We start from the raw sequence: 15,344 nt of genomic DNA, 5'->3' as shown, positions 1-15,344 counted from the left end.
GGATCTCGTTCTTTCGGTCACGACCCAAAGCTCGTGACCATAGATGAGGGTAGGAACGTAGATCGACCGGTAAATCGAGAGCTTCGCCTTTTGGCTCAGCTCTCTCTTCACCACAACGGATCGGTACAGCGCCCGCTTCACAGCAGACGCTGCACCAATCCGCCTGTCGATCTCCCGCTCCATCTTCCCCTCATTCGTGAACAAGACCCCAAGATACTTGAACTCCTCCACTAGGGGCAGGACATCCTCCCCAACCCGGAGAAGGCACTCTACCCTTTTCCGGTTCAAGACCATGGTCTCGGATTTGGAGGCACTGATCTTCATCCCGGCCGCTTCGCACTCGGCTGCGAACCGCTCCAGTGAGAGCTGTAGATCACGCCCTGATGAAGCCAATAGGACCACGTCATCCGCGAATAGCAGAGACGCAATCCTAAGGCCACCAAAGCGGATCCCCTCAACACCTTGGCTGCGCCTAGAAATTCTGTCCATAAAAGTTATGAACAGAATCGGTGACAAAGGGCAGCCTTGGCGGAGTCCAACTCTCACCGGAAACGAGTCCGACTTACTGCCGGCAATGCGGACCAGACTCTGACACCGGTCGTACAGAGACCTGACAGCCCTTATTAAAGGGTCCGGTACTCCATACTCCCGGAGTACCCCCCACAGGATCCCCCGGGGGACACGGTCGAATGCCTTCTCCAGGTCCACAAAGCACATGTAGACTGGTTGGGCAAACTCCCATGCCCCCTCAAGAATCCTGCTGAGGGTGTAGAGCTGGTCCAGTGTTCCACGGCCAGGACGAAAACCACACTGCTCTTCCTGAATCCGAGATTCGACTATCCGACGGACCCTCCTTTCCAGAACCCCTGAATAGACCTTACCAGGGAGGCTTAAGAGTGTGATTCCTCTGTAGTTGGAACACACCCTCCGGTCCCCCTTTTTAAATAGGGGGACCACCACCCCAGTCTGCCAATCCAGGGGAACTGCCCCCGATGTCCACGCAATGTTGCAGAGCCGCGTTAACCAACACAGCCCCACAACATCCAGAGCCTTAAGGTACTCAGGGCGAATCTCATCCACCCCCGGAGCCTTGCCACCGAGGAGCTTTTTAACAACCTCGGCAACCTCAGCACCAGAGATGGGAGAACCCGACCCAGAGTCCTCAGGCTCTGCTTCCTCAATGGAAGACGTGTTGGTGGGATTAAGGAGGTCTTCGAAGTATTCCGCCCACCGACGCACGACGTCCCGAGTCGAGGTCAGCAGCACACCACCCCCACTGTAAACAGTGTTGGTACTGCACTGCTTCCCCCTCCTGAGACGCCGGATGGTGGACCAGAATCGCTTCGAAGCCGTACGGAAGTCTTTCTCCATGGCCTCTCCGAACTCTTCCCACGCCCGAGTTTTTGCCTCGGCGACCAGCCGAGCCGCCTGCCGCTTCGACTGCCGGTACACATCAGCTGCTTCCAGCATACTACCAAAATGGTCAAACTGGATGGAGGGGAACGCTCTGTGACCTGGACAGGGTGGAGTATGAAGTGGCTCCTTTAGATTTAAAGAGACCACATCAAAACGAGTTGCTCTCAGAGGAACCTCAGAGCAGGGGTAAAAGAGGACATGTGTAGCAAAAACAATAAGAAATTGAGACCAATGCATTGCAGCTCCATTTTATATAGGCCACAACTAAATGTCTTAAATGTCAAAAGGCAGGCATTAAAAAGCATGAAATGCCCCCTTTAAATTAACTAAAAAAATCCTAATGCAATTGTTTTATTAAAAGAAATTACAACATGAAGACATTGACTTTAGCAAGTAAATAACAAATGTGGTGCCGAAAAAGGAACGAGACTGAAAAACAGCCAGATTGATCCCAGTGTGGCATAAACACTTAAGCCTATCAAGCTTACACCTGTGCCATGTCTCGTTCTTTCACCATGCAGCTCAGTAACACATACTCTCTCTCTCTCTCTCTCTCTCTCTCTCTCTCTCTCTCTCGCTCTCTCTCTCTCTCTCTCTCTCTCTCTCTCTCTCTCTCTCTCTCTCTCTCTCTCTCTCTCTCTCTCTCTCTCTCTCTCTCTCTCTCTCTCACACACACACACACATACACACACAGACACACACACACACACACCAAAGATGCACAAACAATCCCAGTTCTATTTATTTAATGATACAATCAGGGCCTTGCTCAGGGGACTACAGACGTCACTCTCACTCCATAAATCAACGCCGGCTTGACATTTACAAGGCAACACAACCAACAGAAATACATTGTTGAAACACAGGGCATACAATTCAACCTCTGCCGCTTGGAATTTTCTAATTTCTAACTCATCACGTTATCTTTCTACTTCTATTTCAATTTCTATATCATTATGGACACTTAAACCAAGATCTGCAAAAGTAACTTTTTACATTTTCTAGGTTTTGTCATTGAACACACCTAAACAAACACATTTGGAGTTTTCTTTTAATTCAGTGAAGAATCACAATTTCAAATGCATTTTTACATTATAACTTGAGCCTAGAATTTCAGCAGACCCCTGATGTGAAAAATTATATTGTGTGCACTGATTCAATAATGAGATAATTAATTTACTGTGCTGAAAGTTTTATTGTTTAGCAAGAAGAGGGAATAAATCCATTTAAGCGCTCTCTGACAGGTTATGGATGGGACACTTGCATGCAAAACACATTGTGCTGGTAACCTTTGCAAGCATCAGTGTGTGAGTCAGACGCACGTGGTTTGGGTAATAATGGGTTTCTTGTTATATTGTTGCTAGCTCATGCCTAGATCTAGGTCTAAAAGGGATTTTCAGGGTTTTTTTGGTAGTGAGGGCTTCCTTGATGTAGATAGAAAAGGTATCAGACAAGAATTTGACAGGTCTGAATACAAAAGGGAAAGCCTCGAAAGGGTCTTTAACTGCTCTTCTGGGACAGAAGGAATAAAGCTGTAAACTTGAAAACTGGTTTGAGAGGATAGGGTCTTGACACACCTGGAAGTCTTATGCGAAAATTTCACAATTATGAACGTAGGTGAAAGTCAGGATCCACAGTTTATGTGATGGGATGGAGGCGAGACACAGCTCTGGTAAACGGACGAGAAGTAATCTGACTGCTACAACGACTACTATTACAGAATCTTGGAACAGAGTCTTGACATGTCGGGATAAGAGCTCCAGGAATTCATGGACATGTGGTAGTTGGTACTCAGGCTTTGGGTGGAAGAAGAGATGATCCTTTACGAGGGAGAAACATAGCATCAGCAGAGCTCTCTCTGATGGGCCGGGAGTAAAAGTCTTTCCTGTCATGGTCGAAAGATGCTTGAGGTGTTTTATCTGTAAAAAGGTACATAATGCATCTTGTATTTTCTTATACATTACTTTAAAGTGTCACTTTATCAGTATGCAGCTAACATCAAATTAATGTTTGATGTTAGCTTGTTTTGCTTTTATTTTACATGCTTTATGTAAAATGGCATTATGTATGAATAAATAATTGTGGGTTCTAATAATGACATTCATAACATTGGAGTTACAGAATATACTATTGTTTTAGAACCTACCAATAATTAAGAAGCGCTGATAACATGCCATTTTCTTATTATGGTTATACTTTTTTTTTTTCTTTCAACAAATAAATTGCACACAAAGCTTAAACACCATAGCCAATCACAAAGACATTTTCACATTTATATTTGTTTCAGAGGCCACACTGCTGGCTTTTGACAATTCAAGGGTATTCATCCATTCACTTTGACTGTGTGAAACGCAAAAAGGGAAAATACAAAGGGAAGAAAAACGGGGTATTGGGTCTGGACAAATGAGGCGGTGATTGGTGCTGACAGTTCATTATGGCTGGTAAATGCAGCTCTGCGGGGGAGGCTGCAGGAAATACTGGAGCCCTAATTGGAGCGGATGGAAGAGATTCTCATCTCAAAACAATATCACAGCTATTTACATGCTTACACCTCTGGCTACTCTGAAAGTTGGGGCATGCCTACTGAAGGTGTGGATTACAATGCAGTTGTTATTTGTAGGTTTAGGTGGATTTTTTTTGTATGCCTTAACATGCATGTGCTTCTTTTTTTTTTAAATCTAAATCCGATGTAGAAGGGTTTAATCATATGTGACAGGTGTCCATTTATGGCGATACAGTATGCAAACCCTTAAATGTCATCATTATGAATTTGCATAGCTCCACTGTAATTTTCTATAGATATGTGTTCTGTAAAAAGGTTGGCATCACTCAGTTTTACTCAGTCTATAGGGCCAAAATAAGGAAAATTCTGGTTTTAATCTGGTGCTAATGATGTGAAAACATTTATACCTTTAAATTATTGAACAAAATGTTTGAACTTAAGGATGTGCCAAAAAAGGGGGGGATGTGCCAGCCTTTCCTTGTAGGACTGTTTTACATATATGTTATTTAAGAGTAACCATTAGATGGCTAAAACCAGGGCCTCCCACATACAATGCATGGATCCAGAAGATATGGTAAATTTATCTGATGGAGAAAATTACATACTAAGCCTTCATACTCAGGAGATTTTATTGACATATGTTATCTTGGTTTTTGTTATTATCTCACTTTTTTATTTTATCTATTGTTTTATTATTCTAATTCTTTGTGGCATTAATAATGCTATATTGTTTTTTGTGTCAACTCAAGATTTGTAACTTATACAGCTGTAAAAGAAATAATGTAACCATTAAAAAAAAAACAATGTTGTCTAAAAAAAAAAAACAAAAAAAAACAACAACTAAGATATAAAAACATCTAACCTTTTCTTTTATATTACAATTATGTGCCATTTTGTGTTGAACTGTCATAGAATATCCCAATAAAGTGCACTGAAATTTAGGATTAGGATATGATAAAATGGAGAATTAAAATAGGGTACAGATTTTCTAGCATAAACTTCAAGAGAATACTGTGATACTTTATTTCAAATACAACAGAAACAACTATCCTAACCCATATCAAGCTTTGTGTGTTGTCAACACATACAGATAGAGTGGTATCCTGTGAAAGTCCAGTCTTAAATCCTATTGGAAGCTGAATTGAAATACATGCCACACTTTCCCCATTTTAATTTGTGAATAATTTCAAAACTATGTCTAAGACTTGACAAATCTTTTCACTGCAGGCGTTGTCAGTCAAATAAAACATGGCTGAAACACATTGAGGTTTGTGGTTGTCACTTGATAAAAACAACCTTGAAACCTGACTTTAGTTAAAAAGGGACACCTCAAACGTAAATGTGTTGCACAAGATTATAACTTTTAGCAAATTCACATCTGCAGTCATTGGCCGGTTAAGAAATTTTGTGAAAGCTTAAGAACAGTTAAGAATTGAGATAGAAATTGTCAATAAAATAGCCATAATCCAGTTACATCACATATGTATGTATTATCTTAGGCTACAGTAAAACCCACAAAAATGCACATTATTATTAAAACATCATGATCCATGGTAAATTCTGAGCAGTCTTTAGCAAATTATTTAAGATACATTCAGAGGATCTAAAAAAGCTAAAGCACCTCATCTTCTTGCAGTAGGTATAATTGATGTGTGGCTTTTACAGAGACAGGTAATTTGCCCAAAAACAGCACAGCAAAAAAGTATGGTGCAATCTTGTGTGTCGATCTGAGGGATCTAATCACATTTAGTGGATGAGTATGAATACAGTTATACTCGTGATAAAATTCGAAAACAAAAAAAAAAAAACATGAGAACTTTGTGAATAATTCAAATTATGGATGTTAAGTAGGTTGTGTTCATTTAGAATTCTACTGATATTCCATTGGATTGAGGGATTTTCAAATGTTTGTGTAAGTACTCAACAGTTAATGTAGTAACACAGGGTCCCAGATAGTGACAGAGTAAGACATTAGAGACAATGTCGTAAGATGCAGACATCTTGGCAGTTTCTAATTTGTCTAATGTGTTTTAAATTATGTTTTAATAGTTTTTAACATATTTTTAAGTCACATTTGGATCCACATATTTATATAAAAAATACTGTTCAAGTAGAATAAAAAGAAGTATAAAAAAATATATAAACTGTACGAGGTTGTCCCATGATGTTAGGGAAAGATACACTTAGTCTTATTTACATTCAAGCTCAGACATGACTGATCAAGCCAGTTTGTGATCCTTTTTAATGCTAGTTTATTGGCTGCAACTTCAGCCGAATTACATTGTACATGTACAAATAAGTCATCTGCATACATTTGCAAATCTGCATCAAGTGATCCGGAATATTATTAAATGCAAAGACTAAACAGTTGAGGGCCTAATACCCTGTTTAAACCCTGCTGTACACTTTGTACCACTAGATCAAACATCTGCTCTTTTAATGCATTGCAGCTGGTTTTAAAACATATCAAGCAGGTGTGCTAGCCGACAATTACATTTAGATGATGTTGAAAGGAAAAAAATATAATTGTCTGTATCGAACGATGTTACGCAAAGCTAAAAATGCTTCAACTACTCCTTTATGTGAAAGCTTCAAAGGTTAAGGATACGTTTTGCAGATACTGTAATTTTAGGAAATGTGTTTTCTGTTATCTTAACGTCAAAGTGCTGCAGTATGTTACAGGCTATCACATATCAAAAACTGTATTTCCTATCCATCTGCAATAATTACATACAATAGTTTTGACTTACTAGATTGGATAGTTGATAAATATTGTTAGTTTAGACACAACAATATGATAATGTTCTACATTTGTGAAATTGTTAGCTTGTACCAGACCTAACTACCAGACCGTAAAACTGAATCACTTTTCTTTTCTTTTTTTTTTGAATGTTTTAGGTCTTGTCCCCTCTGACGTCATCAGTGCTGGGTGAAAGGAGCATCAGGGTGCTGGATGATAAAGTGAGTGTGACGGAGCTTGGGGTGCAGTTGGTTTCTGGACTCTCTTTGTCCCTGCAACTGAGCCCTGGAAGCAACAGAGCCATTGTTGCAACTGCAGCAACACAGGAAGTCATAGAATCACTGACACAGGTAAAATCCCATCCAAATAAGATCTTCTTTTCAGTTTTCATATTGTGCCATGGGAGTTAAGAATGTTAAGTTGTTGTGTTACCTGTTACAAAAATAGATTTTAATGGTTGAATCAGAATTTTTTTTGGTTGGTCTATGTTATTGCTGTTTTCTTTAAAAATATTTCTTATAAATTTGTTTTCTTCTTGTTTATTTAAATTTAGGAATCAGTCACCCCCTAAGAGAGTTTTCCAAGTCTTTTCTAGCTTTTTCACTGTAATTAAGAAACACTATAGCTTCCCTTGTGCCTGTGGTTTATTTTGGTCCTCATTTGAGAGGAATCTGAAGATTTAGACTTGTGCTTTTGTTGTTAAATTTCACACTACTGATATCGCCCCGATTTAGATTTGATATGTTTTGCGTTTGTTTTCACAGGAATCTCTCATCAGTGCCTGGCTTCAGTTCAGTGATGGATCAATGACTCCTCTGGACAACTACAACCCTGCCCATTTTACCCTGGCAGCCACGTCCCTGGATGAAAAGGTGGTCAATGTGCAGCAGAGTGCAAAATGGAAGTGGCCCATCATTGTCGCAAAGGGTCAAGGCCAGGGTTTGCTTGTGCGTGTTGAGATGAATCCATCGGAGGTATGCCAGAAGTCCAAACGACGTACTGCATTAGCCACAGGAATGGTGAATGTACAGGTAAGGTTTGGTCAGTCAGAAGACCAGTACAAGCAACCAGGAGACAGAAGGACACGTCCGGATCCTCCGTATTATGGTGGCTCTATCTCTGACATGGACACTGGGTTAATAAACCGTGCGGCCACGACTATAAGAGGTCAAATTCCAGTGCGGCCTAATGGGGGTCGCTTATCATCCGACAGCGGGAACAGGAACTTAAATGACTTCTCTGAATACCCAGAGCTGCCTCGGAGTCGCAGTACTGATGACGACTTGTTGCCATCGCGGCGTGGCTTGACGGACCTGGAGATCGGTATGTATGCACTGCTGGGAGTCTTCTGCCTAGCCATCCTGGTTTTTCTCATCAACTGCATCTCTTACACATACAAGTACCGAAGTAAACATCTTTCTCTGGAGGCCCCAGAGACTATGCCCCATGCCCATGACTGGGTTTGGCTTGGCCAAGAGGAGGGGCTGTGTCTGCAGCAGCAGCAGCATGAAGAACTGACCGGCACCTTGGAGGAAGGTAGTCAGCTTTTAAACGGAGGTATCCTGCATAGTGGTACGGACAGCGGCGGATGTAGCTCAAGTGGAAGAGATCTGAGGATTGAGTCCCTTAACTCACCGACCACCAAGAGAAAGAGAGTAAAGTTCTCCACTTTCTCCAATATTAAGTCCAGTAATGGATGCCCAGTGCTTAGCCCATTGCCGCTGGTGCAGACCAGTGATATAAAATGGGTTTGTCCAGACATTGAGCTTGGGGACTCTAAGGATCTTAGGAACTACATGGAAAAGCTTAATGAGAAGGGAATTAAGAACACAGCATAAGAGGTTCTGGGTGTTTTCATTGGACTAAAGAGAAACTCACCTGAATGCCTTCATAATAAGGAGGGAGAGGATGGAAAGATATGAATGAAAGGGTGAGGAAACAATCTGACTGCTGTAGTTTAACGGAAGACCTCACCTTGAAAACTGAATAGATGACTCTGTCGCTTTTGATTCTATGACAATTCTCAGACACGGTCTGGGTGACACGTTACAAGACTTGAATTTCCACACAACAGCATAGTTAAAAAGGTTTAAAAGTGAAAATTGTATTGTTGCTTAAATGTATGTTCTTTGTCTTCTACTAAGCTCGATATTTCTGTTTGATTTTAGTTTTAGTTTTTCTTAAATCATATTTTACTGTTCTATATGTTGTACATTTATTTCAGATTTTTTTTTTTCATTTTTCTAAATTGATTGTAGGTCTTTTGCCACAAGCTGGCAATTATAGAGCATATGAGACAAAATTCTGAAGCAGTTTTGTACTGTATATACAAAACAGAGTTTTATTTAGAGTTACTATATGTATGGTAACATTTTGTAAGGTGCTGTTTGGTTTGGTTTTAGTTCTGTTTAGTCTCCAAAACTCAGATCCATGCATGATGTTATTTATGAGGAGCCATGTGTGTTTGATCTCAAAATATGTAGATAACTAATACCGGTACTCTTGGAGACAATTTAGAACTGTATTATTAAATTCCCTTATCATGGTTAAGTTCTGGGTTTCTATGTCTATATTTATTTAAATATTTTTCCTGCTCCCCTCATTTTCTATTTTTTTTTTTGTATTTTTATTGGTGATCATCCCTCTCTACATATACAATAGCAGCTTTATTGCTAAATTTAAGTGTCATAATCTTACAATTCTTTTAGAATTTCAGCAGCAGAAAAATGTGTTTCTTACCAAAAGCATAAAAAGACAATCACATACAGTGCACCCCGCATTTACGGACACCCCTGGTAAAGATATGTAAAAAGCTTTAGGCCTAAGATCTGGGGGCTTCTTTTTTACCTCCTGTTCCCAATCTTCCCTTTGAGTCGGGTGGCAAAATAATCTTGGGTCCTTGTCAAACCTCTTTTGTCTCAATTCCACTTGTTTTGAGGGAAAAAATGCTTTAAATGTGGATATGGTGCAAGTTTAAAGCGGCAATCTTGAACCCATTAACTCACATCTCACTAAAGCCGGGGACCGACTACACCATTTTTTCCCCCACAATTTTATTTTACCTCCGTTTTCACGCAGGCGAAAGCCGGGGTCATTCTGCACTAGTGGTGCTCAGTCAACAGGGCGAGTTGCCACAAAAATCTTTTTGTTTCAGATGGGATGATGACAGGAGTCTGCAAGTCTGAGAGCGGAGCCGACCCCACCTCAAAAACAGCATGTTTAAATATTTGTTAGATGGAATTGAATTTGAACTGAATTATAAGAAGCGAATCAAAATAGAGGCTGGGACACTCCAACCAATGTAAGGACCTTTTTTTTTCTTTTTACTTTCATTTGTAACTAAACAAAATTATGAACATAAAGGCTGTGGGAATAATAAAAATAGTCAACTAATTACAATTACTTGGTGATAAAAACAAGAATGGCCTGTTGAAATAACCAAACAATTCACATGTTGCAAATAATTCTAATCAGACTTAATTTAACAATTAAGTTAATTTAATAAAAAAAAATTCTGATTTAAATATTTTGGAATTAGAATAAACAAGTTTATCCTACATTTTTAATGTTTAATTGTGTGAGCCTGTCCACATATTATATTATCTGTTGAGAACCAAATCATAATACATTTGGATCAAAGTCAACATTAGCTGTCAAATCACAGACCAACTTCTAACCTCAAATACCAGAACCAAACATCCAACATGAGTATAACAAAATAGCTGTCAATGCTATCTAAATCATCTTCACTTTAATTGCATTTTATTACTTTTATGTGGCTTGAAACGGAAATATAACCCGTTCCAATTCTGAGATTATCTTCTATTACCGCCAACAAAATGTATGTTTGTTCCTTCAAACTGTTGCACTTTTGAGAATTACCATGAGAGTTTCATACATTCAGTGGGCTTTGGTTGGTTTAAAATTTTTGTAGTCTGTGATTGTTCACCACCAGGTGCATTTGTTAAGCGTGTTATCCCCACTCTTTCAACTAAAACAAAAACTAGTCATTTAATGTAAACATCTAGTCTTTTCAAAATCTGAAAATGAGGAAAGTCTTGCATCGTGTCCACACCTATTTTAGAATAACATGGTCTCCCGTTTTTCCTATTTTGAAAAGCTGCTCTGTGTTACATCATATTTATTCCCCAGGGGGGAAAAAAGATGTCCTGGATTACTTATAAAAAGTTTCTATGTACCTGGATTTTAATTGTGTTTATAAATATTTTGATCACTCGTATTTTTTTTTGATATATCTTTTAGTTTTTTTTTTTCCATTTTATTTTTGTTGACTTTATATCTTGATTTAAGTGTTTTTCATTTTTATGCTCTGCCATTGCGAAACTTTTTATATTGCAACTACTTGTGGCAGTGATGATTCTCTTTAAAATATTTTTTTTATTATAAAGTCCCCCTCAACCTACACTGAATGAATTAACATAAGTTTTTTTTTATTTTTTTTATTTCCCTTTTTAAGTGTTAGTCTATGCTATTGCAAAAAAGGGTAACATTTACACATTGTTGTGAGGGCTGTGAAAAAAAAAATATGTTAAAAACGAAGTTTAAGATCTAGACTTTTATTTCCAACTAAATTGGATCCCCAAAAAACAGCCATTGCAGTGAAAAATGTTTAAAACCTTGAAACTCAATTACTTGTGTGGCCCTATTAGTCAGGTTCATCCTTTTCTACTGTGTCTCTGTTTGAAAATTTGCTGCTTGATTAATTAAAGTTGAAGGTGATTCTTGTCCTTTTGTGTGATTCATTAATCAAATCTCATTCTACCATGTTTAAATGGTGCATTTTGTCACCATTATTGAATTGTGCTGTGGCTCACAGCTGAAACAGAAGAGATTATTTGTTAGAATATTCAAACATTACACAGATCTGTGATTTTTAAATTTTCAAAATGTTCGACTCAGTATAAATGCTGAACGTAACGCACGTGTTAAGATCTTAATAACCCTCAGCTAACCCTCAGGGGGTCTGTTGACTGTCGGTCCATTGTTGGACTCACACGCAGTTCTACACTCTGGTTCCATAAGAATCAATTTCTTTATTTCACAGACACCAGAACCCTTATTCCTATTATAACATATTACAGCAATTTCTATAATAAATTTAACAAGTTAGCCAACGTGGCTAAGTGGAAGTCTGCCACCTTAACGCGTCCCCTGCAACGGTGCGCCTGTGTTCAGTTCCGCTATGTTCACATACCTTTTTCTTTTTATATATTTTGCTATTATTTTACACTCTTTTATACTGGCCAGTTTCTTTTTAACTTCACTTACATATACCCTCTTCACATATAATCGAACTAGAGGCTTTTAAACTTCTTTATGAGAGCTTGGGGGCCATTGAAACCCTGAATCTGACTCCACTGATGCTTCTTTAACTTTTTATGATAGTTTATGTACTTTAAACCAAAACCGATTTCCCTGCTAATTTTTCAGAAAGGCAGCTTTAATATTGTATGCAGATACATAGGGGGGATCAAAACCTACTTACTTAGGCTACAGCAGTCTTTTAGGCGTTGGTTCCGGATCCCTCCAGTTCTCTCCACTGTTATAGTCACATGCAACGTTTTACCGACACGTTTACAAATAATTATGCTGAACCATTCCAATGCCTTCAAAAATACAAACAAAATCAGCTCAAATAGGCTCTGACATCACAGCCCCTGGATATATTTAAAAGGAATCTCCTCACGTAATTTCCGCTGTGAGCATCTGCTGCCCACACGATGTCATCTCTTCTGTGGCCCCTCAGCCAAAAGAAAAAAAGAAAAAAAAGATCCACCTCCAGGTCCGGTGGAAACGACAGTTGTAAAAATTTTAGCACACCCTGTTACGGTCATCCCAGTTCTTTACCCTGGAGAAGCATTTTTCTTCTACTGATGACTTCTATAGTAAGAAATGACTCCTGAAACAGAAACTATACTTTAATATACAGTATTTAATCTAACAAGTCAGAGGAATGGCTCAGCTCAGTACTGGACTCATATTAATTCATGATGCATGAAAAAGGTAAAATCAAGACGTGAGAAAGTGCCAAGGTCTCGGTTACATCAACTTATATGGATCAGCAAGGACACACCCCTGCAGGAGTGGTCGATCCCTCCCAGGTCGTCTTGGGGATACTTGTCACTGTTAGACATGGAAAAATGTCACTTGTCACATGTTAGCATGGGAAATCCTCATGTCCATTCTGCCCCGAGATAACTCTCCATTTGTCTATGTATGCCACATTGATGATGTCCTCGGCATCCGTGAGTTATCTGTTGTTTCCAGTAACTGCTTTCTGCATCTCCAGCATCTGTAATCGCATAATCTTAAACACCTTGATCAAAGCGAGTTTTCTTTTCTGAGTATTAGTTTTTTTTTTTGTGTTTTTTTTTTTTTTTTAGTAATTAAAGCTGCAAGCAATAATTGGGCAACCCTTTCACCTCAGCCTCACTCCGACTAGACTGTCATTCAGTTCAGCACGTCTCCTCTCGTCAGTACAGTAAGCCTTCATATTACATTCACTCAGGCTCAGTTCAGCTCTGGTGAGATGTCTTCAAAATTTAGCCAAAATGGTACTGTTTTGGTTTGCTGCCGGATCATTAAGAAAGACTTCCGGATTTTTGTTCCTGCGTTTTGCAAAATGTATTATTAGACAAAGTTTAAAACTTCTACAGACTATCACAGAAGGCCATTCCCCATAGAAACCTGGGACTTTGTTTTTAGTGGGCTGATCTGCAGTGATGAAATCAATTAGCAACATGCAAATCATATGTTTTTGAACAAATCGCGCACATTTATATGGGAGGAGGAAATGCAAATGTAAATATTTACCACCCACAAAGCCATTTATCACATCTGAAACTGATTGTGGGTGCAGCTTTTGTATCTATATTTAGCTCATTCAAAAGTTAGGGGCAAATGTGCACACAAAAGTTTCTTTTGGTCAAAGTAGCCAGTAAGGAGGCATTGGTACAATGACACATGATGGAGAGAGGGTCTGTAAGCATGTGAATATATTTGGTTTGTCTCAAATACCAACAGAATATTAGTGGGGAAAAGATCTGTCCTGGACAGATTAATCCAAAGGGAAGCAGGCTGAACCTGTGGCATGCTTATAAAAAAACAAAAAAATATATATATTTTCAAAGTCTGAGAGACATCACATGTAAAATAAAAAAAAAAATCATAGATATAAAAGGTTTGCACGTAGTGAACAGCTAAGAGTAAAAGGCCTGTCTGAACAGATGTGTTTTTAGCCGTGATTTAAAGACTCCTAGCTCGGTGATGGATCATAGCTCTGGTAGGAAAGCGTTCCACAAATTAGGAGCAAAAACAGCAAAAGAACAACCACCTCGTCTTTTGCACCTAGTCCTGGGAACATGCAGCTCTGATGAGTGCAGAGTCCTGACGTTACAATTAAACGTGTCAAAATATGGACATTAAAGAACTCAATTATACTAATGTAGTCCTCTTGCAGCCAGGTTTCTGTGAGATAAACTACATCAATCTGATTATCAGAAATCAGTTCATTAACTAACAGTCTTTGGAGGGTGAGCGCTTATATTTAATATATTTAATTGTTTTATTTTTTGGTTATATAGTTATTTTTATTTGATTTGATTCTGCATTTCTATGGAGGCATGTCTATCCAGTTCACTTTATTTTGTGGGCACAAGTTTTACATATACATATTTCCTTCTACACAAAACATCAAACATAATGTGAAAATGTATTTGCCTGATTACCAGCATTTTTCCTGCTTGACACTATTAACTGTTAAAGATCAAACAAATTTTGGTATCAGACAAATATAAACTGAGTTAATACAGAAAGACATTTTCAAATTCTGATTTCATTTACTAAGGAAAAAATCTATCCAAACTCACCTGGCTCTATGTGGAAAAAATTGTTGCTGCCCTTGATAGATGATGAATAAACTGTTACTAACGTCTTTTTTGTTTTAATTTCACTAACCACCTCCAAGGCTATTTATTTCAGAACAGTCGAATCAAGAGACCCCTTCAATGGCTCTCTGACAGCACAAAGTAGGCCCAAAAAGATCTTAAAAAGCAACACAGTATGCCCTGATCTACAGAAATCCAAGAACAGAAGAAAAATAAAGTAATTAAAATCTATCAGCATTAAATTGCAGGCAAAGCCTCTTTTAAAGCTTTGGGACCCCAGCAAGCCATGGTGAGAGCTATTATCAGCAAATGGAGAAAACACAGAACACTGGTGAATATCTTAAGGAGAAAGAGGCATGGCAAAATTACTTTAAGATCAAGGACTTCTTTAAGAAATCCCACAAGACAGAAACTGATCTAAATCACTGCTGGTCTGTTTGCTTGATTAAGGTCAGTTCAATAATCTGAAAATATGGCATCCATAGGGGAGTTTAATAGACGTAATCTCCATTAAGCACACAAAGACATGTGACACAGACACAGAATATACAACAGTGTGTGTCACAATATACAGACAATCCTTTTGAAAATACAGTATATTCTGTGGCGTGCCTAAGAATATATCTGGTGTGATCATTGTGTGGTGCAAGACATTAATTTAGAGCCCACCAACAAACCCACCTCTGAATGGCTCCAAATAAACCTATAACGAAATGAAGATTTTGGAGAAAACGCTTCAATGTGGCTGGATTAAAACAATTTTGCGATGAAAATTGGG

At 38.7% G+C, this 15,344-nt stretch overlaps 1 protein-coding gene across 1 annotated transcript in view; it reads left to right on the top strand.

Moving 5' to 3' along the window:
* Nucleotides 1-10,926, top strand: part of si:dkey-112m2.1 (transmembrane protein 132C) — a 226,139-nt gene extending 215,213 nt beyond the window's left edge. The window contains exons 9-10 of the mRNA XM_036139828.1: nt 6,818-7,009; nt 7,424-10,926. Coding sequence (XP_035995721.1) covers nt 6,818-7,009; nt 7,424-8,497 — 1,266 coding nt within the window. The 3' untranslated portion in view covers nt 8,498-10,926. The remainder of the gene's footprint in view (nt 1-6,817; nt 7,010-7,423) is intronic.
* The last annotated feature ends 4,418 nt before the right edge of the window (nt 10,927-15,344 follow it).

The sequence above is a fragment of the Fundulus heteroclitus genome, chromosome 8 (genome assembly GCF_011125445.2).
Source record: "Fundulus heteroclitus isolate FHET01 chromosome 8, MU-UCD_Fhet_4.1, whole genome shotgun sequence".
Lineage (NCBI taxonomy): Eukaryota > Metazoa > Chordata > Actinopteri > Cyprinodontiformes > Fundulidae > Fundulus > Fundulus heteroclitus.
Note: the sequence above shows the minus strand (reverse complement) of the source record. Positions and strands in the feature narration are given on the sequence as shown.